Source organism: Sturnira hondurensis, unplaced genomic scaffold (genome assembly GCF_014824575.4).
Source record: "Sturnira hondurensis isolate 20B ecotype Veracruz unplaced genomic scaffold, ASM1482457v3 Scaffold0000780, whole genome shotgun sequence".
In the NCBI taxonomy this organism is placed as follows: Eukaryota; Metazoa; Chordata; class Mammalia; order Chiroptera; family Phyllostomidae; genus Sturnira; species Sturnira hondurensis.
Window position 1 is genome coordinate 17747652 of NW_028073411.1, and position 26066 is coordinate 17773717.

At 56.1% G+C, this 26066-nt stretch overlaps 2 protein-coding genes and 1 long non-coding RNA gene across 4 annotated transcripts in view; 2 read left to right on the plus strand and 1 right to left on the minus strand.

Moving 5' to 3' along the window:
* The window catches only part of GRK4 (G protein-coupled receptor kinase 4), a 36760-nt gene that overhangs the window by 1383 nt on the left and 9311 nt on the right, over positions 1-26066 (minus strand). For both annotated transcript variants that reach the window (XM_037046778.1, XM_037046766.1), the window contains exons 2-12: positions 22289-22392; positions 19656-19748; positions 18844-18907; positions 16137-16277; positions 14204-14394; positions 10575-10612; positions 7515-7604; positions 6565-6773; positions 2961-3098; positions 590-727; positions 100-240 (exon numbers count right to left, since the gene is read on the minus strand). In XM_037046778.1, the coding sequence (XP_036902673.1) occupies positions 100-240; positions 590-727; positions 2961-3098; positions 6565-6773; positions 7515-7604; positions 10575-10612; positions 14204-14394; positions 16137-16277; positions 18844-18907; positions 19656-19748; positions 22289-22368 (1323 nt within the window). In that variant the 5' untranslated portion in view covers positions 22369-22392. The remainder of the gene's footprint in view (positions 1-99; positions 241-589; positions 728-2960; positions 3099-6564; positions 6774-7514; positions 7605-10574; positions 10613-14203; positions 14395-16136; positions 16278-18843; positions 18908-19655; positions 19749-22288; positions 22393-26066) is intronic.
* Positions 1437-2950, plus strand: LOC118987580 (60S ribosomal protein L31-like). Its single transcript, XM_037046793.1, has 2 exons — positions 1437-1448; positions 1604-2950. The coding sequence occupies exon 2, from the start codon at positions 2216-2218 to the stop codon at positions 2693-2695; it is 480 nt and encodes a 159-aa protein (XP_036902688.1). The 5' UTR covers positions 1437-1448; positions 1604-2215; the 3' UTR covers positions 2696-2950.
* Positions 6725-25871, plus strand: LOC118987591 (uncharacterized). Its single transcript, XR_005066609.1, has 3 exons — positions 6725-6805; positions 11583-11587; positions 25860-25871. It is a non-coding gene; the product is annotated as an uncharacterized LOC118987591 (long non-coding RNA).

Sequence of the window (26066 nt, forward strand, 5' to 3'; positions counted from 1 at the left end):
CTATGAGAGGCATTGAAAAGAGAAACAGTTTAACTTCGTGAAGTATTTTTCCGACACATCGCATTAAAAATCCCAAACCACGGTAACAAGATGTCTTACCATTATTCTCTTCCTGAGGAATCTGTACAGGCCTCTCTTTCGCTTGGCCGCTGGCTGACAGGTTCCTTCTCCTACATCGAATGACTTGGTTTCTTCATTTTCACTTTCATTGATGTCCTTGAAACATTCGGACTCAATCATCTGCATCCACGGAGGGGCAGGGCAGACGTGGGGGAGACGCCGAGGTCAGTCGGCTGTCTCCAGCCCAGCGCCACTCCAGCCCCGGCCTCCATCCGCGCTTGCCCTGCCTCCTGGCCTCTTCCTGGGGGGTAATGTGCCCCCCAACTGTGCTAAGCAGCCCCGCTTAGGAAGCTGGACTCAGGGCCAGATGCCCCATCAAACCCAATGGCCACCGTCCGTCTGCCTCCTTTGAATGGACGTGGGGCAGCTGCCGTGAGTAATTTTACCTCTCAACACACACACACCCGCCCCATTTTTGCTTTGTCACCAGAACTGGGGTGTAAACTGGCCATGCTGACCAGGGCAGTACCTCATTCTGCCAGGGGATGGAGACACACCCCGTAACAAACTGGCTGTAGAAGGCTTGGTCAGAGGAGTCCAGGTCGACGCCTTTCACTGCCGAGAACTGCCGGATGTCCAGGATGTCCTTGAAATAAACTGCATGCGGCTGTGCCCCGAGAACAGGGAGGCGCAGGCCGTGAGGCCACCAGCCCCTCGGTCTCCTTAACCACTAAGGACACAGGACACATGGACTCGAGGCCTGAACACCTCCGGTCCTGGTGCTGGCCAAGCCCCTCATCTGAAGCACTTCTGACCCCTTCCCCGGTCGTGTGCAGTCAGAGCCACAGACCCACAGACACCCACCAGCCGGCTCCCTCGCCCACACAGCTCTGAAGAGCCCACACGTCCCTTTCCTGCAGTGGGCAACAGATGACAGACAGCTGCGGTGAAGAGGGTGGCCAGGTGCTCTTGTGGGAACACGGAGGCCTCTGGCCCTGGACCCTCACCCCTGCATGTGACCCTCGGCCTCCTTCATGTCCAGTGTTGAGTGCCCGCCTAACCTCAGCAAAAAATGGCAGGCCCCAGGCCCCAGGCCCCATCAGAGCTCATCTCAGGTCTCCCACAAATGAAGGCAGCGCCTCTGGGACAGGGCCTGGCACTGCAGTTCTCGGGTGCAGGGGTCAGGAAGCAGGCAGGACATGTCAGTGCGGCGCCTGTGCCCCTGGGAGGGAGTGAGGAGAGCGCAGCAGGTCGCAGTGGGGCCAGGCCCAGCTCATGCAAGACACCTGCAGCTCTGAGAGCACACAGCACGATGAGCGTGGTAACCAAGAAGTCATATTCCTGCTGTCACTGGCCGGAACTTCACTGAAAGCAGCCATCACCACAAGGTGGGGACACAGTCCAGGGGAAGGCTGGCAAGGACTGGGCCCCAGCCCAAGGCTCAAAACCCATATGGCCCCCTTTTTCAAATGAAAGTACCTGACACATCACCATCAGATTCTGCAGCCACCTGGCCCCCACGGGTCCTCCAATTAAATTCAAGAGAACCCCCAGAACTGTCCAGATCCTCTGTCCTGCATGTCTCAGCAGTACACCACCATTGTCCCTCCCTCCCTCCTCAGAGAAGACTGTCTCAGGCAGGCCAGCCCTGCCCCAGACTTCAGGCAGCCCCAGGGCCTGGTGGAAAGAAGGCCCTTGAGACCAGCGATTCCATCTGAAGTCCCCACTGGTGTCGTGCTCCTCCGGTAACTGTTTCACTGAGCTCTGTGCTGCTGGAGCGAGCTCCACCTCAGCAGAGGCCAGGCCACACCCTCCCGTGTGAGAGGCACGGGTCTGAGCTGAGCCCCGACCTGTGCCACCATAAACACCACACGCTGCAGACCGCCTCGTGTCCGCCTCTGCAGAGCGTGCTCACTGCAGACTCTGAGCACTGCGTCCAGCCTCGGGTGCTTTCTGCTTATGCCTGTGGCCACGCAGCACCGGCGTGTGCCCAGCCCATAGCCCAGTGTCCATCTGGGCCCCCCCACACACACACACAAGTGACTGTGCCAGGGTCCTCAGTGTGGACAGGACCTCTGGGACACTGGTGAGGAAGCTAGCATGCCAGCACTGACATCAGAAAGGGACACTGGCTTTCCAAATTGGGCCCAGCATAATGGCTCCTGCAGAGACAGGTGGCAGGAAAAAGGGCCATTCTGCCACCAGCAAGGCAGCGACCAGAGAGTACACCACCAATATTCACAATATTCACATCCTTGGTCCTTTGGCTTTCAAGAAGTGTGCCCCTCAGGTCCTCAGAGGCATCAGGAACTCTGCCGTGAAGGAGACGGGAACCGCAGGCGTGCACACAAGCACCAGGCTCCACAAAGCTCTCCGGGCCAAAGGACCAAGGAACGTCCCGTACCGTGTCCCGGGGCAGTTGTCCAGGAAGCGTAACGAGGGTGAAGATTCCCCAAACAAGCTCTATACATTGGTCACCTACATGCCTGTCACCACTTTCAGAAATCCACAAACAGTTAATGTGGATGAGAACTCACTGCTGATTGTCAAAAAAAGTTACAAAACCACAAAGAAAAAAGGAAGGGACCCCAGTAACCACAGGGCCTTGCAGGGCTTGTGGAGGGGGTGGTGCTGAGGTTTCTGAGAAGGGTGGTGACACAGGCTTAGCTCCACCAGCAGTGACAGTCCACAGGGAACACTAGGCCCAAAGCCAGAGCGCTGCTGGGACGGCCTGTGAGGACAGGTCTGGGGTAGTGTGCAAGGTGGGAAGAGAGGGGCCAGATCCAAGGGGACCGGGCAGAGGCGACACTCCGTGGGCTGTAGCAGGTGGTGCGGAGCCGCTGGTGTGAGGCCCAGCCTTGTCTGGGACCCGCCCACTCCCATGGCCCCACGGCACTCACGTCGGGGCAGAACGGGGGCTCTACCATGTGCGCCTCCAGCCTCTTGAAGTTAATGTCCTTGAACACAGGGTGCTGTCTCACTCCAGCTGCGCCATCACCCTTGCAGCCCAGGCGCTGCTTGGGATTCTTGGTGAGTAACTATGTAAGAAGCAGAGATGGAGTCAAAAAGTTCCTGGGATGCCCTGGCTGGTGTGGCTCAGTGGACTGAGCGCAAGCCTGCGAACCAAAGGATCCCAGTTCGATTCCCAGTCACCAGTCAGGGCACATGCCTGGGTTGCAGGCCAGTTCCCAGCAGGGGATGCATGAAAGGCAACCATACATTGATATTTCTCTCCCTCTCTCCTTCCCTTCCCCTCTAAAGATAAATAAATTAAATTTTAAAAAAACTCCCGGGGTCAAAAAGAAACACAGAAAATCCTCATAACAATAACCAAAGATTGGGGGCTGAGGCAAAGAGCGCCTCCACTACACAGAGCCACTCCGTGCCCTGACCAGTGTGGCTCTGTGGTCTGAGCCTTGTCCCACAAAATGAAAGGTCACTGGTTCAATTCCCACATATGCCTGGGTTTGTGGGTGGGGTCCCAGGTTGGGGCACATACGATGGATGTTTCCCTTGCTCCCTCCTTCCCTTTGTTTCTAAAAATAAATAAATAAATTTTTTTTAAAAAAGAAAAATAGCCCCTGCTGGTGTGGCTCAGTGGACTGAGTGTCCGCCTGCGAACCAAAGAGTCGCTGGTTCCATTCCCAGTCAGGGCACAGAGTTGGTCGGTGTTACTCAGGCCTCGAGGTTCTCTGCCTTTGCAGTGCGGAGAAGCGGCAGTCACCGCTGAGCCCCGGGCCTGCTGTGCGGGGTGCAGCCCGGGCTGCGGCGTCCAGCCCCCGTCTGCGCTGTATTTTCAAGCTCCGGGTCTTTTCTGTGCTGCTGGTCTTTCCTGGGTTGCAGGGCCAGGTCCCCAGTAGGAGGCACTCTAGAGGCAGCCACACACTGATGTTTCTCTCCCTCTCTTCCCCTTCCCTTCTGTCTAAAGCTAAATAAAATATTTAAAAAGGAAAAACAGTCACTCCAATTTCAAAGTATTGACCAAACTGCATTAATTCATATTTTGCTGGTTTAGCATCTGTGGTGCTTCAAAAGGCAGTGAAACAAAAGATCTTTGAGCTGTCAGTAAATAAGGGGTTGGCTAAGTAAATCCTTACCATGAAAAATTAGGGGAGTTTTCAACAAGAAATAAAAACTGCTGAGCACTTCAGAGATACCACTTGAATGCTAAGTTACATTTATACTTAGAAACCATTTTAATCTACTCATTAAGTAGATCACTAGGGGTCTCAGCTCTGCAAACGTTTAGCAAACCTAGTTCTAGAAAGTGAATATTCAGAAAACAGAAAGTACCTCTTTCAAAGGTCTTCCTTCCTAATGTGTTGAGAATCGTCACAAACTCACAGAGGCCTTCCTGCACCGTTACAATCGATCCGAAAGACCTGGCTGTGCTCAGAGCAGCACAGGAAAGACCCGGAGCTTGAAAATACAGCGCAGACGGGGGCTGGACGCCGCAGCCCGGGCTGCGTCCCGCACAGCAGGCCCGGGGCTCAGCGGTGACTGCCGTTTCTCCGCACTGCAAAGGCAGAGAACCTCGAGGCCTGAGTAACACCGACCATCTGGCCCCTCCCAGAAAAGTCGGCTGACCCCTGGCCAAACTCACAGCCAGCTCCCACTGCTTTTCTGAATGTAAACCAAAAGCCAAGGCACATTCGGTTTCCAGCTTATCTGCTTTTTACTATAGTTATTTTTACGTTCATTTGTTTTAGACCTGCCACAGACCTGGGAGCTCCTAGGGGCAGCTCTCTTTCTGATTCACAGTTCTGCACTCCTGCAGCCCCATCAGAGTACAGCGAGCACACGGTCGGTGCTGACCGATGCACACAAACCACAGCTCGGACGGAGCGTTACTAAACGAGGGGGCGCTGACTGAACCCAGTCAGCTCCGAGCAGAGTAAGTGGGAGAAGGCCCGACCCCACCACTCAGTGACAGGCCGCTGACACATGCCACTTACACACCAAAACGGAAGGGGAGGGGACCGGGGTAGTTGCCCTCCACCTACTACCAACTCCCGTGACACTAACACACTTCAGTAGCACTTGTCCCTGCCAGGGGCTCTGACATGCCACGTCCCCAGGGACCTGCTCCCCATCCCGACCCTCCCCGCTCTCCCACGGGACTCGTCGTGACAAGCGAGCCCTTCTCCGCCTCATTTCAAACAGCTTCCTCACCTCACGTTCCCCAGTGTTGCTGCTCTGGCAAGACGGCCATGACGCCAGCAAGCTGTGGCTCATTCGACAGGAGCACAGCACACAATCGGGGCCACTGACCTCCCCTTAACTCAGGTCCACACGGCCTTCGATGCTCCCAGGGTCACCCTCAGCTTCCGTCACCTCCTCCAGCCACACCTCCAACAGCTCCCTGCACCCCGATGGCCTCTGGGAACAGAAGCCCCTGCAGAGCAGCCACACGCTCCGGCTGCGCACGCAGCACCGACTCTCTCCCCGGGCGCCCCTCCCTTCCCTCCCTGCAGGGCCTGGACGCCCCCACGGATCCTGCAGGTGCCACCTCCCCGTTCGGCTGGGATCTGGCTTCTCACCCACCTGTGTCTGCCCCTCTCCGAAATGTCCTCAAAGCCCTGGCTGGGTTCCCTCCACCCTTCCTTGCCGTCTCTTCCCAGCATGTCCCCCTCAGAACCCTGCCTTCCCAGGGCCCCGCGAACCCCTCTCCCTTGCCCCCCAGTGCCTGGCAGTCCACACCCTGTCCTGCAGCAGAACGAGCCCCGGGAACGGCAGCCCTGGCCAGCTCTGCTCACTGCGGGTCCCCTGTGCCCGAGACAGCCCCGCAGGCAATATGCACAAACACTCGCACATGGAAACACTGAAGAAACGTGCACAGGGCACCTGAGTCCAGGCCGAAGTGACAGAGAGGACTCCTTCCACCCCCTGGTGCCTGTGCAGTCATGGACCCCGAGTGAAGGAAAGGGGCTCCCGTGCAACCCGCGGGCATGTAGGGGCACGCCTGACTGCGCCTCAGGAGGCGCATCTCCCCACGGGGCACACGGCCTGGCCGGGCCCCTGACCCTGGAACACAGGCAGGCCGCGGCCGGATGGGGGTGACAACAGGACGGTCCCTGGCAGCTAAAGGGAAGAGAAACACCGTCCAGAGCAAGACCTCGCTGCTCCGAAGGACACGGCAGGACACGGCAGACCCCGCTTTGCACCAGCACCAGTTTCAGGGAAGCCTGGGGGGGGCGGGGGGGCGGGCAGGGGGCCCAGCTGCGCTCCGAGGAGAGGGCTGGCCTTGGCGCCACGCCTCCTCCCCACCCAGCAGCACCTCCAAGGCCGACAAACGGAGAACTCCGCTCCTCTTTGCTCTGCCTCGTCAGAAACCCAATTCCGTCCTTCTCCCGGGTGACGTCCCCGACTGTCCCTGCGGCCTTGTCTGCCTTGAGAGGGAGCCCCACTGGCATGGGAATCAGGACGCCGTGCGCAGGGCCACTGGTGGCCTCTCCCCAGCCCCTGAGACGCTCGACTCCCCACCCTCCCCGGAGCCTGACCCACCATCCTGCAGATGGACTTCGCGTCCTCGGAAAACTTCCCGGAGTACTCCTCGGTGTCCTTCCTCACGCGCCGCTCCACCTCCTCCCGCTGGACCTTCTCTTTGAATTTTCTGAACGGAGAGTGTCCCTGAATCATTTCGTACATCAGACAGCCGAGTCCCCACCAGTCAGGACTAAATGCATAGTTTTCATTATTGATAACTTCAGGAGCTACATAACAAACACAGGAAATTTAAGTTAAAGTGCTGGGGACAGGAAGCACACCAGTGGCTGCGGGGCTGGGGGAGGGAGGTGAGGAAAATGTTCCGGAATGGGATGGAGGTGGTGGTGGTGGAGCACCGCCGGGAATATTCTGGAACCCACGGGATGGCAATCTCCCGGCCCCTGGGCTTTACGGGTGTGAGGTGCGTCTCACCCAGCTGGCACCAGGGACGGCACCATTCGTGAGCGTGAGCCGAATCCCCTCAGAGCGACGACCGGGAAGGGAGCTGCCTCCACGCACAGAACCGCAGCGCCCCCCCCAGCAATGGCCTCCGTCCCCAGCGTCGGCAAGCCTGCAGCGCAGGTGGCAGCGGAAACAGAGGGTCCTGCAGACTGCTGCAGGAGGCCACCCTGGGGTCAGGCCACTTCCCGGCCAGAGCTGTGAGGTCACCCCCCTGGAGCTGACCCGAGGCTTCAGAATAACCAGGGGACGCACGCTCACCGGGGTCTGTGAGGTCAGGGTGCACGGGGGCGCGGGCTGCGGCAGTGAGGAGGCTTGCCGGTCCCAAAGGCGCCTCCAGGGGGCCTCAGCCCCACCAAGGGGGGGCAGACGGGACGGCTCCAAATGCCACACCTGGGCCTCAGGTAGGGCTGACTGCGGGTGCATTTGCATTGGAGTTTCTCTGGGTTCCAAGGACCCAGGCACCTGGACAGAAAGTGGGTGGGCCGCTGAAGGGGTCTCCTACGTACCCATGTAGCCGACCGTGCCGACTCTTCCTCGAACCGTCTCCCCTTCCGGGACCTCCAAGGCCAACCCAAGATCGGAAATTCGGATATGTCCTGCGTGTGTTCAAACACGTTACACAGATCCCAGGGGCATGAGCCGATGCTCGAACACAAAAGGGGAAGGAACATCCACAGACACAGATGGAAACGGCAGCAGTCCACACTCAGACACACTGAAATCTAAAATTACATACAACTTTCCCACTCCTGCTACAATACCATCCAGGGCATTCCGTCCCACTGACAGCGGGGAATGGGACTGACGCCTGGTCCTTGATCGAGAAGCCCCTCCGCTGCAGACAGCCAGCTGGCAGCCCTCCCAGGCACGGAAACAGTTCCGTCTACATTATGCTCGAGACCGGAAAACGGGCCCTGGACTCGGGCTGCACCGCATCGCAGATCCCATGGGGCTCTGAGCTGGCCCCCGCCCCGGAGGCCAGAGCTGAAGGGTCAGAGCCGACCCCGGAGCCACGTGGCCTGGGGTTGAGTCCCACTCAACTCTGCCTCTTGCTGGCGCATCTCGGCTTCCTCCTTTCATACAGAATTCCCTCAGCGCAGTTTTATGCACTTTTTCTTTAAGTAGAGCACACACATGTTGTGAAATTTTAAGTTCCTTGGTCTCGTGTTTCTTTTGAGAAGTGATTTTCATACTGAGAAGTGCACAGTAAACCTACTGAAAACCCGACCAAAACTCGGAATTTGAGAACACGACCTGTGGGTGTGATGCAGGGAGGCAGGCAGACCCGTCCCTACTGGAGAGGGTGCGAGCCCACACAGCGCCCTGGGAGGAGTCTGGTGGAGCTGCCGTGGACCTGTCCTTCCACCCAGCACCCCACTTCTGTGACTGCGTACCAGGCAGCTGGGCCAGGGACCCGGGAGACCTCCACTCCGTGTGGGAGAGTGACCTCTGCCACCTATTTTAAAAGCAAAGTGAAGGAAAACATTGTATGCTAATGTCATTAGGAACCAGTATTTCCAGCATTAGGAGAAAAACAAAAATGTGAAATAAGGATGTTAAATAAAAATTGGGAATAGCAACATGAACCCATGATGACATCTTATTAGAACAGAAAAGGCAAAACTGTCTTCTCTGTCCACTGTCGGGCCCAGGAAGACTGGCGTGCGGCGGCAGCGGGCACCTCGGTGCCGGGACGGGCTCGTGGGGCCGCCTTCCACCCAGAGGCTCAGGGCCTCCGAGAAGCGCTTGGCCCCAGGCCTCAGCACACACGCAAGGCAGCCCGCACAGCACTGCAGCGCACAGACAGTCTCGGAGTCTGCTGGACACCCACGGGCCAAAGACAGGGCACTCTGAACACCTGAAAGAGTGACTTCAGTGGGCTGAAACACATCAGAGTGCTCAAATCCACCAGCTCCTAGGGACAGCACAACAGGAAAACAAATGCTTCTTGGTCACCGTGGAGAATGATAGAGAACCAGCACGGTGTTCTGAGAAGCGAAAATAAAGTCATATTCAAGGATCTTCCTGAAAAACAAGTGAACAAGTGCCAATGAAGCGAAGTTCTTTTTCACAGACGAATCCCAACAAGTGAGCACGAAAGGAACGAGGGGAGTAGTGTGTCATTGCACACCCAGTGGCGTGAGGGCTCTCCACAATGCCTGTCGGCCATTCACTGAGTGGCTGGTGGGAACTGCACGGGGATAGACCAGCGACCACACCCTGGGTCAGCCTGAACACCACGGAGAGACCCCACCCTAGCCGGTGGCTCCGGGGTTGGAGTGCTGTCCCCATACACCAAAAGGTTGCAGGTTCCATCCCCAGTCGGGCACATATGAGAGGCAACCCATTGGTGCTTCTCTCACATTGGTGTTTCTCTTTCTTTCTCTCTCTCTCAACTCAATAAACATATCCTTTGGTGAGGATTAAAAAAATATTTTTTGCCCTGGCTGGTGTGGCTCAGTGGATTGAGTGCCAGCCTGCAGACCAAAGGGTCACCACTTTGATTCCAAGTCAGGGCACATGCCTGGGTTCCAGGCCAGGTAACCACCCCACCCTCACCACCTCTGTAAGGGGCACGTGAGAGGCAACCAATTAGTGCTTCTCCCACACATTGTAGTTTCTCTCCCTCTTTCTCTTCCTCCTTCCTCCTCTCTCGAAAGTAAATAAAATCTTTTTTAAAAATGCTAATGGTTTTCGTAGGAACTCACTATTTATCTGACTTTTTAGGAATATCTCTATTTCATAAAACTAGACTTTCATAAAACCTAAAACTTTCTATAGAAGCCTCTTCTACAGAAAATATGAGCATGATAGTTTTCTTTATCATCACTACCACCAGATGCATTTCATAAGCCAAGGCTTCCTTAATGTCTATATTTGCAGGAGAGTGCTGAGACCTTAGGGGCGGCGGGGGGGGCACAGGGTAAATGTGCCTCACAGTGCAGAGAGCTGGCCCGCTTCCCTTGCCAAGGGCCACCACAAAGCTAAGCTCCGCCTTGCCAGCCAAACACAGCCTAACAAGTTGTCTAGAAGGAAACGGAGACGTGTTTACAGAGAATCATGTCGCTCCATCTCCCACGGCTCATTAGTGGACAGTAGTTCTTAGGAACCTTAACTGCATGAGAGTAAAAACCCCCAAATCAATCCCTTGGCAGGCACACGGGGCACCTGGCACTGACCGAGCCCCAGGTTTGCCTGGTGGGTTCTTGCCCTCGACCGCGCCCTCTCCTGGCGGAGTCCTGTTGGCCCTGCCTTCACTCTCTGCTAGGCAGCCACACTCCCAGCAGTCAGACAACCCCTCCCAAAACTCCCCTCCCAAAAGGGCGCATGTGGGCACTTGTGGACACAGCAGCAACACCTGACGGGTGCGGCCCTTCACACCCCAAGCACGCGGCTGCCTGTCCGAGCAAGGAGGGACGCCGGCACCCCGCCGCTGCTCTTCGAGGAGTGCGAGCTTGTGCCTGTCATCGTCTCTGACTGTGCTGACCGGCTGGGCTCATGTCCACCCTCTGTGCCCGAGTCCCTCTCAACAGAGTCTGTACATTGGGCCAGATGAGATCACTCACCACGGTCATCGAGCAGAATGTTCTCAGGCTTTAAGTCTCTGCAAAGAAAGAAATGACAGCAAAACTCAGTTATTTAAAAGTCAGCACCATGAGCCGTGGGTGGTGTGGCTCAGTGGTGGAGTGCCAGCCTGTGAACCAAAGGGTCGCTGGTTCGATTCCCAGTCAGGGCACAAGCCTGGGTTGTGGGCCTGGTTCCCAATAGAGGGCATGTGAGAGGCAGCCACACACTGATGTTTCTCTCCCTCTCTTTCTCCTTCCCTTCCCCTCTCTAAAAACAAATAAATAAAATCTCTTAAAAAACAAAAAGGAAGTCAACACCAAGATCCACCAGCAGCCGTGGAAATGACCAGAAGTCTCTGCACTTTGAGCAACGGCAACGACAGGTAACACAACCACACTTTGTGGATCAAGCGAGGAGCCCTGGGTGCTGTCCCGTCCCAGGCGTCACGTGGAAGAACAAGGTGCCCACAGACAGCGCCCACCTGACCCAGCGTAGGGTGGACTTCTCCGCACAGACACAGAGCTCACTGAAGACACTCAGCACTGAACCTGTGCCCACGGGTCGGAAGTGACTCTGTGTCTGGCCGCAGTCTCCCTCTCTGAAGCACCAACAGAAGCACCAACAGAAGCAGCTGGATTCCAGGGCGAGAGAAAAACGGCCTGCGGTCCCCCTTCACAGGGCCCGAGTCTGCGCGGGAAGCCCCAGGGAGTGCACGCCTGGGCTTCTGGAACCAGCGGCAGAGTCCCTCCCACAGGGGCACCGGCCACTCTGCTGCAGCAGGCGGCCCTGCTGTGTACTCGCTCAACAGCTCAAACCGAAATTAGGGAAGTAACTACATTGCAAACCGAACAAAATGTGGAAGAATAAACTTAACAAAAAAGTACAAGACTTACACACTGAAAACGACAAAGCATCACTGAGAGAAGTTAAAGAACATCTAAGTAAATGGAAAGAGATCAGAGGATTTGGTGTGGCTAAGACGTCATCATTCCCAAATCAATCTACAGATTCAGTGCAAACCTCCGCAGGCAAAAAATTTTCATTTCAAAAACTGACAAGCTGAGAAAACTAAAAATGAATCTGCCTTTGACCCAGCAATTCCACTGTTAGGAGTATATCCTAAGAACCCTGAAACACCAATCCAAAAGAACCTGTGCACCCCAATGTTCATAGCAGCACCATGTACAATAGCCAAGAGTTGGAAGCAACCTAGGTGCCCGTCAGTAAATGAATGGATCAAAAAACTATGGTACATTTACACAATGGAATTCTATGCAGCAGAAAGAAGGAGCTCCTACCCTTTGCAACAGCATGGAGGGAACTGGAAAGCATTATGCTGGGTGAAATAAGCCAGGTGTTGAAAGACAAATACTATATGATATCACCTTTAACAGGAAGCTAAACAACAAAACAAACAAGCAAGCAAAATATGACCAAAGACACTGAAATAGAGAACAGGGGGACAGTGACCAGTAGGGAAAGGGGAGGAAATTTCAGGGGAAAAAGGAGGAGGATTTACAGGAACAAGTATAAAGGACACATGGACAACAACTAAGGGGGGTGGAAATGGGAGGGAGGTGGGGAGCATTGGGGAGGTGGGCTGGGATGGGAGTAAAACACAGAAACTGTGCTTAAACAATAATTTTTCCAAAACCTGACCAGCTGATCGTCACACTTAGATGGAAATGCCAAGCGAGGACCCAGAATAGCCAAAATCATCTTCAACATGACCAACGCTGGACCCAAATTGTCAGGTGACAAGTGCAGGAGGTGGAGGAACGGGCACTTTCTGATGTCAAAACTCACTGCAAAGCTGCGGTAAACGAGACGATGTGTTATTGGCAGGAGGACAGACAGACCAACGGAACAGCACGTTGGTCTGTTCATCAATGCAGCCTCCCATCTGTAGCCGGACGGTTTCCGATGTGGGCCGCCGAGGCGGGTCAGGGAGGAAACGCCAGTGTTTGCAACAAAGAGGCTGTGATACAGGCTCTTAACCCACCCACACTGCACCACAAACTGACTCAAGATACACTTTATTTTTTAAAGACTTTATTTATTTATTTTTCGGAGAGCGAAGAAGGGAGGGAGAAAGAGAGGGAGAGAAACATTGATCAGGCGCCTCGCACACACCCACTGCGGGGGACCTGGCCTGCAACCCAGGCATGTGCCCTGGTCAGAAATGCAACTGGTGACCCCGTTGGTTCTCAATCCACTGAGCCACACTGGCCAGGACTGAAGATTGATTTTAAACCTAAAAGTAAAACTATGAACCTCTTAGAAGAAATCATTGGACAAAACCTTCATGCTGTTGGGTTGGACATAGATTTCTTAACTGTGCCACCAACAGACTGACTGGTGAGAGAAAACTTACAAATTGTACTTCATTACAGTGTGAAGCTTTTGTACTTTCTAAAGAGACCATTAAGCCCTGGCTGGTGTAGCTCAGTGGATTGAGCACGGGCCTGTGAAGCAGAGGATCATGGTTTGATTCCCAGTCAGGGCACAAGCTTGGGTTGCAGGCCAGGTCCCCAGTAGGGGACACATGAGAGGCAACCACACATTGATGTTTCTCCCCCACTCTTTCTTTTTTCCTTCCCTTATCTCTAAAAATAAATAAATAAAATATTTTTTTAAAAATAAAGAGACCATTAAGAAAATAAAAAGATAAGCCATGGACTGTGAGAAAATACTTGCAAATTTTATATCTGGTTAAGGACTTGTGAGCAGAACATATAAAGAATTATTTCCATTGGAGAAGACAAATCACCCACATTTAAAATGAGCAAAATATTTGAATAGACACTTTACTACGGAATGGGCAAGAATGGCCAACAAACCCACGGGAAGGTGCTTGGTATCATGTCGCCAGGGAGACGCAAATCAAAGCCACCCTGCAGGATCACGGCCCCACCAGGAGGCCAGGATCGAAACGGCCGGTGACAAGGGTGGGAGGCGGAGGGACGGGAGCCCTGGAGGATGTGTGAAACGCAGCCACTGCGGAAGGCAGTTTGGAATTTTCCTGAAAAGATCAACCCAAATGTCCCCTATGACCAAAAAATGCACCTTACGGGCATCTACGCAAGAGCACTGAAAATGTCGTGTGACCCTCCTGTGCAGAGCAGACTAGGGTCCCTGGCAACAAGCCAATGTGGGCTTCTCCAGCCCCTCACCCACGCGTTATCTGCTGTGTGTTTTCTACCGTTTGCTTAATTGCTAGAAAATACAATGAAACTGAAAACTTTTCCCCTAAAATGGTGAAAAGACTCCCTCCACGTGCTTAGTGAACATCCGTCAGCCAGCGTCTCTGGTCTGTTTTCGGTGAAGACGCTGAAGCTCTGCTTTCTGAGCCCACCTCCCTGGCACAGTGCGGGGCCGCCGTCTCCCGTGTCCGCGCTCCTGTCCATCCTCAGACCTCGCTCGCCGGGGAGTTGGACAGTGGGCCCTTCCCCGGCCTCCCCCCACGCCCCCACCCCCGCCCCAGCCCCTATGTTTCTATGACCATGTTTCTAGACCGTTCTAGGAGTCTGTTTTTTGTATTTTGCAAACATTTTATTTATTTACTTTTAGAGAGGGGGAGGGAAGGAGAAGGAGCAGGAGCGAAACGCCGAGGCGGCGGGGCGCGCACCTGTACACGATCCTCTGCCGCTGCAGGTCCTCCAGGCCGCAGCACAGCTCCGCCGCGTAGAACACGGCCCTCTGCCCGTCCAGGCCGGGGCCACCCAGGTTGCAGATGTGGAACTTCAGGTCCCCCCCGTTCATGAGGGTGAGCACCAGGCACAGGCAGTCCCTGGTCTCGTACGTGTAGCAGAGGCTCACCTAGAGAGGCACAGACACACCGGCTCACTCCCTGGCCAGTGTCCCGCCCCGCACGTGGGGTTCCTGATGCGGACCCCGGACCCCCGCACTCCAGGGACAGCACACCCGCATCTGGGGAAGCTCTGCCCTGTCCACATGGACAGGCGGCAAAACTTCCCGCAGACACTGGGATCCTGACCCCAAAGCCACGCTCCCGCCTGGAACTCCAGCATCGCACGCTTCCAGAACCCCCGCAGCCAGCCTAGGCGTCCCCCGTCCCCCACGACCCCTGCAGCTGCTCAGCCACGGCAGGCCGAGGGGGGCCTCTGCCCGTGTTTGTCTGCGGTGCGGTGCACTCGCAGACCCGGGGACCCCCCTCCACCCCCGACACCGGTACTGTTTCACAGCCGTATCGCCCACTGGGACCTCTTTTGCCTGCTCCAGGCTCTCGCCTACTTTGCTATTGGTTTGTGTGTGAGTTCTCTCTCTCACACTCGCACATCCACACTCACACACCCCCCGCTGGGGCTGTGACTGGACTGCACTGAATCCATTTAACCGCCCGCCCACCTGGGGGAGAGCTGGCAGCCTCACCGCACCAAGTCTTGGACGGGCGCCCCTCCCTCCGCCCGCTCAGGCTCCTGCAATTTCCCGCACCGGCGTCCCGTAGGCCCCGTGGAGAAGTCTTGCCCATTTCCCCTGCCTGCTTAGATTCTCGTGTTTCCTGATGCTGTCGTAAAGGGCACCAATCAAAACTCCCATTTTCTAACTGTGGCGAGTGTCACACGTAGGAACCGGACCAACCTCCAATCAGTCACCTGGAAAGTCTCCCACTGTCTACACACGCATCACGCTGTGGGCCAGGGTGGTGATGGGGCCGAGGAAGAGCCACTGACACAGGACAGGTCAGGGCCCCTCATTGGCCGCACCCAGGGGACAGCAGATTCAAGGACGGAGCGGCCAACGTGGAAACCAAGATGTCTGATTTAAAGAGACTAAACCTAACGACTGCCCCTGCCCCTACTATTACGCTAGGCTGCGGATTCCCGTGTTTCCAGAGCCGTCAGACTAACATGCTGAAGGCAACTCCAAGACAAGCCCATTTGACTAAATGTTTCCGAGTGACAACTGCCCGACTATCAGACACACACAGAGTCCTGCTGTCAAAGTGAGATGACGGCCGTCCATTGTCTGGGACACCTGTCCCCAGCACAAAGCGGCTGGCCTCAGCCCCGGGAAGCAGAGGCCTCGGGGGCGTGGCTCCAACACTGCCAACCACTCGGCAAACCTGACCTCCTTACCGGAGCCAGCGCTCAGGAGACGTGGGCTCAGGAGAGGAGAAGCCAGGTCAGAGGTGAGGCCCGCTCCGCCTGGAGGGCCACGGCCTCGCCACAGTCCCCCCACCCTGTGCAGGCAGATCCTGCAGCTCCGTACAACTGGGACACGCCAACTGGGGGCCGACTCCAGGTGTCCAAGGGAGGACAGAGTTGGGAACAGGCGGGGCCCACGGGAGGAGACGAAGTGCCTCCAGGAAGGCCGGGGCAGAGGGCTGCCCCCGACGGCGGGGAGGGGCCCCTGGCCAGCCAGGCAGGAGGGGGCGGGTGTGAGGAGTAACAGCCAGATCAGAGGTGGGGACGGCACGGGTGCGGAATAGACAGCAAGTCCCTGGCAGGACCAGCTTACATTCGTGTCCTGTAAGGACTGAGTGAGAGGGACGAAGGCTGCGCCTGGAACCCACGGCGAGGAGGGGAGGAGACACTCACGACAAACCGGCTGTGCACTTTCTCCAGGATTCTCCTCTCGCTCAGCGCCATGGCTTCCCCCTTCCTCCTCTTTATTCTTTTCTTTTCTAGCTTTTTACAGGCATACATTTTCCCTGTAGCTCTCACTTGACAGGCACAAACCTAGTTTTAAAAAAAGAAAAGAAAATGTTCGCACCACGGAGAGAGCACAGGGGTCCGAGAGCTGGCCATAACTAGCAGCGGCTGTGCTGCAGGAGCCGGGGCCGCGGGCGTGGACGCCTGGCCACGGGGCCGTGGGCTCCCCTCCCCCCTCCGCTTCTGCCCCTGCCGAAGGGAGCTCCGACCGCCCGGGAGCAGAGCACGTCCCACGGCCCCTACGCGGGGTCCCTGGGACCTGTTCACGTGTGACCATGTGCGACTGGCCGACTTTGACACGCCTCCCCCGTCTTCTCCTTGGCTGCACAAGAGCAAAAGTTCTAGAAACTAAATAAAATCTTGACTTTTTAAAAAAGTTCAAGCGTATAAGAAAATATATTTCATAGAATTCACACCTTCCCATACACTTATTCTACTTAGTTTTAAAGTCATATTTATAGATTACTTAACTGTACATTATGGAAATTTTCAAACAAACACTTCAAAAAAGTGGGGAAAGAAGAGAAAGCCCCTGCAGGCCCCGGGCTCCAGGCTCCGGAGCGTCAGCGCACAGCCGACCCCACCCTCGTCTCTCTCACACGGAACCTGCCAGCACCCCTCACACGCCCACGGCGAACCACACAACCACACACGGACCACTTTAACCGCAAATGCAGAACGTGATATAATTTTATCCATCAATAAAATAACCTATGGAAAAACATCAAGTTTATTGTGAGAAATATTTGAAGTATTAACAAGGACTATGAATACCGCCCCCCAAAACTCCGAGACGACTGTCAGCAGTGTGCCGCTGGGCAGCCCGGGCGCCCCTTCAGGAGCCAACGTGCACAACTGCGCCCCCCGCCCCAGGCTCCGCGGGGACCCTGGGCCCTGCCCAGACGGTCGGAGAGACGGCATTTCACAGCGCCTCCCAGCACACAACTCGGCCAGAGCGTGGTCACTCCCTCTCCTGCCGTCAGGGCGGCTTGTAGGCGGAGCACATGTCCGCGCCGCGGGCTCAGGCGGGCTGCCCCACGGAAGGGCGGCCAGGGTGGAAAGGAGGCGCTGGCCCTGTACCTGCCGCTGCACACCGACCACACCTGGGGAGCAGAGGCCACAGGCTTGCAAGTGGCGAGTGGGAATGCGACCTCAGGTCCGCCCAACCCGCAGGGGCGCACTCTCTCCCTACACTGCGTCGCCCCGAGCCCTGCAGGCAGGGACGCCCACCCAGGCCCCAGGAGCCTGCGGGAGGGCCTAGCGCGCAGGTGCAAGGGTTACTGTGGGCAAGACCTAGGCCTGTCGAAGCTGCTGGCGGAGGTGTTGGCACGTGGAGAAAGGAAGTGGACCACAGCCGTGGCCCCCGCCCTCTCTGGCACCAGGGACCAGTTTCGTGGGAGACCGTTCTTCCTCGGACTGGGGTGGGGGTGATTTGGGGGTGATTCAGGCCCGTCACACTGGAGCTCCCCTCCTGCTGCGCAGTCCAGTTCCTCTCAGGACCAGCCGGTTCCTGGTCCGAGGCCCGGAGCTGGGGAACCGCCGCCCTGCGGGACCTGGGCCTGAAGGGCCCTGAGGACCTGTGCAGGAGGGTCCAGGGCTCCTTCTAACAGGCACTCGGGACGGAAACAGACTGTCCACTGCCCTCCGGGCCTGGCATGGGGAGGGCACACCCCGGCAGCGTCTGTCAGAAACCAGGGTGCCCACTCGACTGTGCGTTTGGAAACACAACTATAAATGCGCTCAGTGGCTGCGAAGGGGGTGCAGTGGGCGGGGCTNGGGGGGGGGGGGGGGGGGGGGGGGGGGGGGGGGGGGGGGGGTGCCGACTGGGCCCCTCCCTCCTGCAGGGCCTCCCGGGCCCGCTTCCCAGTTCACACGGGGACCCGCACGACCTTGGCATTCGCTTGGAATGTGGGAGCAGGGGTGGGTTCCACACCTGCAGGCAGTGTGACCTCGGGGAGACAAGCCCTCTCCACCGCCCTCCAGCCCTCCTGGCTCCGGGACTTCCAGGAGCCTGCGCCGAGCCGGTCCCTCCAGAGAAGCGCGAGGTGGTGAAACGCGCTGCCTCCAGAACCGGAGTGGGAGCCTCTGGGGAGCTCGGCCGTCACACCCAAAGACCACGCCTCTCAGGATCTCGCCAGTTCACGCATTCTCTGGCCCCTTTCCCGGGGGTGCGAGGTTCACGTGTGTGCAGACAGAGTGGAGCTGAACAAGCACACGGACCGCACACAAACCTCCGAGCGGCCCGCACTCTAGAAAGAGAGCAACAGAAATGCCACTCCAGGCGCAGAGCGGCCGTTCTGACCAGGATCAGCGGACTGAGTGTGGCCCCTGACTGTGGGAGAGCAACTTCTTCACCAAGTGAGAGGCAAAAATGAAGATAATGATTTCCCCCCAGATTTCCTCATTTTTTAAAAGCTTGTACAAAATACGTTTTGCTTAAAGTTCGATCTTAATCCTAACGCTGGGCCGGACGGACCCCTGGAGGCGAGGCGAGGACGTGCCTGCGCCAGCTAAGCTGAGGCGAAGCCTGAAGGTCGGGCCTCTCCGCTCCCTCGCTGTCCCGAGCCGCTCCGACTGGCCACGCATGACTTACCTCCCCAAACCCGCCTTTTCCCAGGACTCTGTACTGTTTAAACGTTTTCTTTGTCACCGGTTGCCTAAGGAATAAAAAAAATTTCAGGTCTCGCATCACATTGTAACTTTAAAACAGAGAAGGCCACCCATCCCTGTCCCAGGCTTATGTGTGGGACGGCACTGGCCGAGGGGCAGCTCAGGACAGGGCGTCACCCGTGCTGGGGCGGGGCTCCCCCGGGGACAGTGCTGGGCAGCACCGCAGGCCCACTGAGCGCCCTGCGGGGCCGGGCAGGGCTGCTGGGCTGTGGTCGCAGGTGGGGACAGCAGCCACCCACACTGTGCCCGTGCCCAGGCGGCTCCCCTGGGGCCTACCAACCCACTGCGGTGGGGGGAAGGGGCGCATATACAGCATGCGGCCCTTCGGAAAGGGACGCTCAGGGGAGACAGCCGACATCTCAAAAACACGTACAAAATGGAACCGGGAAGACAGCCCTTCGGTAATAATTGTCCCAATGAGCACTTGGCACACGGGGTGGGGGCGGAACACTGAGAGCGTCGTGCACGTTTCTCGGTGACCCTGGCCTCCCAGTAGCGTGGACTCCTCCGTGTTCACACTGCCGCCCCCGTGGGGCTGGCTGCCCTTAAAGCAGGCAGACCAGCGTTGGCTGACGGAGAAACTGAATGATGCATACTCAGTAATTTCTGTATGGAAATGCCACGCACGACCCAAGGTTTCCAATAGTATTTTGATAGATGGGAAAATGTACATCAATCGGAGTACATTAGGAAAAGTCACTGCTTGTTTTCATTGAATCTTAAGTTAGAACATACCTTTCCAGCCATTTCCACTGTAAGAATCGGGAAAAATATGGGCTATCTTGGTATTCTTCAAATGGTTTTCCACTTAAGTAGCCATGGACGACTCTGGAAAAAGATCACACACAGTCATTCACCCGCGTTTCGCTGCAACAGGAAGAGCATGTGCCTAGTGCAGCAGTGAGCCCCGTGTGCAGGGGCCAGTCGCTGCCCACTGTCAATACACTGAGTTCTGCACGCAGACTCCCGCAACGGCTTCTACCGCGACTGGTGGAAACACAAAGGCAAGATTCCAAAGAGATGAAATCAATTTACCCTCCCAAAGCCAGAGGTTCTTTTTATGTATATGGACACCAGAGAAATGATGAGTTGACAAAAACAACCCACTGCCCTGGCCGGCGTGGCTCAGTTGGTTGGAGCACCTTCCCATAAACTGAAAGATTGTGGGTTCAATTCCTGGTCAGGGCACGTGCCTGGGTTACAGGCTCAGTCCCTGCTCAGGGGCCTGAGAGAGGCAGCTGGTCAATGTTTCTCTCCCTCTCTCTCAAACCAATGAGCAGGTCGTCGGGTGAGGACGGAAAAAGCTACAGGCAGAGGACAATGGCTTTGCACAAGAGGAAAAGCACTGGGTTCCATCCTCAGCTAAAAAAGACAATCGTTTAAAACATAGTTGAAGTGTGTGCGTGTGCGTGCACACTCATGTCCACAGGCACGCATGTCTCCGAGGGAACGCCAAGGTCTGTAAGCAAACTGGAGAGAGTGTGCACCTGCTAACGGTCACCACGCAGAAGACGTTAGTGTGTGACGGAATCTTCCTTTTTAACACAAAAGCAGAGCACCCAACACACGATCTCAGGCTGCACAGTTCTTCAAGTATTATACGACCGGCCACACCTCCCAGTTTTTATCTGTAATGAGGTTTTATCATAGAATAAAACTCTCACCCGGGGAATGGACAAGGCCCAGAGTGGCCTGTCCTCTGCAACAGCTCTCTGGTCAGTAAGTACCTGCTGAGGAGAAGGCTGCAAGGCCGCTCAGGGTGCTCGGCAACAAAGCCTTATTTACAGTCATACTAAGACCTTATGTGCTTTCTTAAAACCTCCTCCTCACAGAGGGGTTTTCCTGAGGCCACGCAGCACGTGGCAACGTCACTGCTCTGAGAGTGGGGTGTCTGTGTTGCCTTATTTTTTAAAAACATGACCCACACAGACAAAAGCTATTTGGGTCCTCCATAGTTAGGTTGTTTTTTTTTGTAAGATTTCATTAACTTATCTTTAGAGGGAAAGGGGAGGAGAGGGGGAGAGAAATATCAGTGTATGGTTGCTTCTCATGCATCCCCTGCCGGGAACTGGCCTGCAACCCAGGAATGTGCCCCGACTGGGAATCGAATCGCAATCCTTTGCCCCTGCTCAATCCACTGAGTTACACCAGCCAGGGCCATAGTTGTTTTTTAAATTAATTAGAGAGAGAGAGAGAGACATTGACGTGTTGCTCCAGTTATTTATGCATTCACCGGCTGATTCTTCAGTGAGGCCTGACCTGGGATCGAACCCACAACCTGGACGTATCTGGACGAGGCTCCACCCGGCTGAACCACCTGGCCAGGGCCGAGTCACTGTGGCTTATTGTTTTATCCCCAGAACCCAGATCAATAACAGGCACATAGTAGGTGCTCAATTTTTTCCAAAAAGAGTAACTAACACTCCAAGGCCCTGGAGTGTCTATTTTCTTGGGGCATATAGGAATGTAAGTCTAAACCAGCAGGGTTTTCGTCTGCTTGATTCTTGGCTGTAACTGCAGCCCACAGGAGGAACGGTCACGGGGTGAAATGCGTCTCCCAAAGAGACGTGTCCTAAGCCCACACTTGCAAATGGGACCGCACTTGGAAGTGTGACCTGCTCAGATGAGGCCACAGAGGCCAAGCACTCCAAAGTCAAGGGCGCCCCCAGGCGCCGGGCAGACTCGGAGCCTGCGACGCTGCAGCCAAGGGCACGGAGGGCCACCAGGTGGCGCTCGATGCAGGGAGAGAGCACAGCCCTGTGGCCACTGGACTCAGACAGGCAGCTTGCACCCTGGGAGACCACAGGTCTGTCCCTCTGCGCCACCCACTGGCGGGGCTTTGTGCGGGCGTCCTCGGTTAATGCCCACGGTTGCTTGACACAGAGCCGGCTCCTGAGGAACGTCCGTCAAATACGGGAAAGACACCCAAACTCCCTGCATAAACCTACAAAGGACTCCGTGTTTGGAGCCAGATACCTCCAGAAACATTCTTTCCTCCATGGACTTCAGGAGGCTGGACTCGGCCAAAGTGCTCTGACTTGGAGTTTCCTGTTCATATTGTAAAGGACTGGAGAAAAGATTTTCTGGTGAGTGCCTGGGTCTGAAAAAACATTTTGTGGGGGTCTTTTCACCTTAGACACAAGCACTCTGTGGGCTGAGCAGAGAGGGCCAGGAGCCAGCCAAGTCATGCCAGTGCCCCGGCTCTGCCCCGTGACCCGCCTCGGCGCGGCAGTGACCTGTGTGTGACGCCCGCTCCTCCCCTGCCTCCTCCTGTGACAGCGCCCTTTCAGCTGGGAAAGCACCCCAGCGAGCACTGGCTGGCCCGATGCAGCCCGAGCCACGGACACCCGGGGGCACGGCCCGCTTACCTGGTGCACTCCCCGAAGACCTCTTTGGGGGGCGTCTCCTTCAGTCGCAGCTGGCACTCTCTCACCACATGCTGGGGCATCTGTGGCAGCAGGGCTGCTGAGTTCTTTGAGGCATGGACCAAAGACAGGACAGTTAGTGACCGCCCAGCGACGGGGAGCAGGGCCTGACACTCACAGCAGCAAACAAAAGTGCACGAGGTGGCAAGTCGGGTGCCACCCTCGCTCCAGCCGGGGCTCATCTCCCCAGGGTTCCAAGTGTTCCCTCGCCCCAGGACACCAGTGCGGAGCCGGGGCAGGGTCTCCCGAGATGGGGGACCCCTCGTTCACAGCGTCGCTCCCACAGCCAGAACTGGGCGCAGCCCAGTATCCGTCGACAGACGGAGGGGTGAGCAAAGCGCTGTCCACCCATCTGAGGGACGTCACCCGACCTTGAATGGGAGGGAGTTCCAACACCTGCTACAGCGCCGGGCCCTGAGGACCACGTGCCATGGGGACGCCGTGGAAGGACAGGTTCTATGTTACTCCACGTGCATGATGTCCCCACAGCAGCCAGGTTCTAGGACAGAAAGAGCAGTGGGAGCGGCGGGCGGGGCGGGGGGGGCTGCTGCTCGGTGGGACAGAGCGTCACTGCCCCCGAGACAAAGAAAGCTCTGGAGACGATGGTGGTGGTGGCTGTGCAACGGGAAGGTACTTCACAGCAAATGTTGTTCCGTGTTTTTCCCACAATCAAAAATGCAAACACACCCCAGCTGGCGCAGCTCAGTGGATCGAATGCCAGCCTGTGAACCAAAGGGTCGCCGGTTCGACTCCCCGTCAGGGTACAAGCCTGGGCTGGGGGCCAGGTCCCCAGTGGGGGGTGTGAGAGGCAACCACACACTGATGTTTCTCACCCTCTCTTACTCTATCCCTTCCCCTCTCTAAAAGTAAATATTTTTTAAATGCACACACGCATACGAAGACCTTCGTGAGCATGCACACTTGTCCCTCACGCAAACGGAATGGAAACCAGGCGCAGATGCTCCTCAGCTCCCAGGGGACTGGGGCCCCGCAGACCCATCCCAAACTCAAAGTCTTGGGCCTCAAAACAGCACTTAACACACGCAACCCACCAGCCCTCACAGCCTGGTCGCACCCTTGAACGGCCCCGAACACGCGTTGGCCCGCAGCTGGGCCCCCGTCTGGGGTTCACCTTGAGAGCCATCGCTTCCCTCCTCTTCTTGCCAGAAGCAGGAGACACGGGGGCGGTTTGTCGATGTGACAAGACGTGAAAACACAAGACACCACATACAGGAAACACTGGCCACACAGCACACCGCAGTGTCCATTGTTGACCCCGTGACCATGTGGCGCCGCAAGAGCCGGCCGGAAGAGACCGAGGGGAGCGTCCTGTCTGCTGCATGCTCCCGGCTGCCACCCTCTGTAAGGTCGGGAGGCTGCCTGCGGTCTTGTCCGCGCCAACACCTGGCACCCACCGCGCCTCCTCGACGGCTGCCCGCTCTCCTGGAGTCCGCCCGCCCCAGCAGAACGCCCTGGCTGCCAGGGATGCCCGACGGCTGCGTCCCACAGGACGGCCCCTGGAACGGCTAGCTCACAGGATACGCGTGGTTTCGGTGCTGACATTTATGGCGAAACTGCCTCCAGAACGGATGTAACGCTTCACATTCTCATTGACGTGTCCCTGCGGGCCAGTCCACGTTCTCTTAGCTGCTCCAGGGCTTCTGGGAAAACGTAGCACGTAACAGAACTGGTGTCCAGCCTTGTTGAAAATCACCCGCAGGCCACACTCAAGTGCACGTTGACCTTGTCTCGAGAAAGGAGACGTGCCTTCTGGGCTGCCCAACAGGGGCGGGGCCGGGACATCCCCGAAAAGCATGGTTTTCTGTGGCTGGGGCGGCCACTTCATCACAGAAGCTGAACTCTTAACAGAAGTGCACAATGCGGAAACTTGCATTTTCCCTCCAAATAACATTATTGTTATAATTAATAATGATCGACAGCTGTCATTTAAATGACGTAAAACCAGCGAGGCCTTTTCATGTGCCTATGATGTCTGTCTCACAGCCCCGTGGATGGATGAGGTTTGGGGAGCTACGGAACCTTCCGGTGCACCCACAGCGGGAAGCAGGGGGCGGAGACTTCTCCGCGCTCCCGGTGCCCAGTGCCCGGACCAGCCCCTTCTATCAACGGGTAGTGAGGCCCCAATAAGGACAGGGTGGCCCACTCATTCCGCCACTTCAGAGAAGAAGTCCGCTCACTCGATTACTTGACAAATGCACATTGATTGCTTCAGGCATAGGAGACAACAGAAAACATCTTCACAGAAGACAAAGGCATCAAATTCCAAAGCTGTCTCAACAGTGCCGTTTCAAGAAATACTTCTTGCCCTGGCTGGTGTGGCTCAGCAGACTGAGCACAGGCCTGTGTGGGGGCCAGAGCCCCAGTGGGGAGCACACGAGAGGCAACCACACAGTAACATCTCCTTTTCTTTCTCCCTTCCCTTCCCCTTAAAAATAAATAAAATCTTAAAAAGAAAAGGAACACTTCCCAGTGTTTTCCTATTTCTCTCCCCAAGGCCTCAATTTTCTGTAAACAGCAGGTCAATCCCACTAGGACTGTTTACTGACTGACTCCAAATGAGAGGCCCTTCTTCAGTACCGGAGAAAAGCTTTGTGTTGGTGAGAACTCATTCCCACAGAAAGGAAAAGCAACCCTCGCAAGGCACTCCCCGCCTCCTGCTGAACGAAACCAAAGAAAAGCAGATACTTCTTCTGTGGCCTCATGTTCAACAATAAGAATTACTTTTCAGAACAGGGAGCTGCCAGGACTAATTCACCAAACAACTCAGCACCTTGATTTTTAGAGTCTGGATATCAAGAACTCGACAGGAAAGCCCACTGGTGGGGAGGGAGAAGTGGGTGAATTCTGAAGAAATAGACTGATTTTTCTGTGTTGAAATATAATACAGACTTCACTACCTTTTAAAAAGCAATGGTCTTCATTGTTTACTTACATTTATTTTAGAGACAGAGCAAGGGAGGGAGGGAGGGAGAGAAACATCAACATGAGATCCATCATGGCCTCTCGCATGCACCCCAGGGGGACCTGGCCCCTGACGCAGGCCTGTGCCCTGACTGGGAATCGAACCGCAATCGTGTGGTTTGCAGGCCCGCGCTCAACCCGCTGAGCCACACCAACCGGGGCTGAACTCCCTTCTTTCCCGTGGGGATATCCAGTTGTCCCCGCACCTTCCTCGGAAGGCAGTGCTTCCCCCACTGAGTGGGCTGCCCTGGCGCCTGGCTGTAAGCGCCTGACCCCAGGAGCGTGAGCTGGGCCCTGCGCCCTCAGTTTTAGCCCCTCGTCCGTGTGACCGTCCTCAGGCCCAGACCACCCGGTTTCTGCGGTCAGCTTGTTAATTTCTGCAACAACCCGGAGCTGCGTTTTCGCGGGGGGGTTGTAAGGAGCCTGTAGATCGAGGTGGGGAGCGCTGCCACCTTAACAACGGCCAGGCCACTGACCTGGGACCCCAGGGCGTCTTCCCAACCCTTTCACTTCTTCGATTCCTGTCAACGAGGTTTTCAAGTTTTTCGGTGCGTAAACATCCTGCACTTCTTTCATTATATTTACTCCTGGTTTATTCTTTTTGATGCGATTGTAAATGGAATTGCTTTCTTCTTTTTTAAAAATATATTTTATTGATTATACCATTACAGTTGTTGTTCTATTCCCCCCCTTCATTCCCCTCCACCCTGCACACCCCCTCCCCAACCATTTCCCCCTT

What these genes read in the sequence shown, in the direction of transcription:
- LOC118987580 (XM_037046793.1), top strand. Translation starts at nt 2,216, where the DNA reads ATGGCTCCTGCAGAGACAGGTGGCAGGAAAAAGGGCCATTCTGCCACC.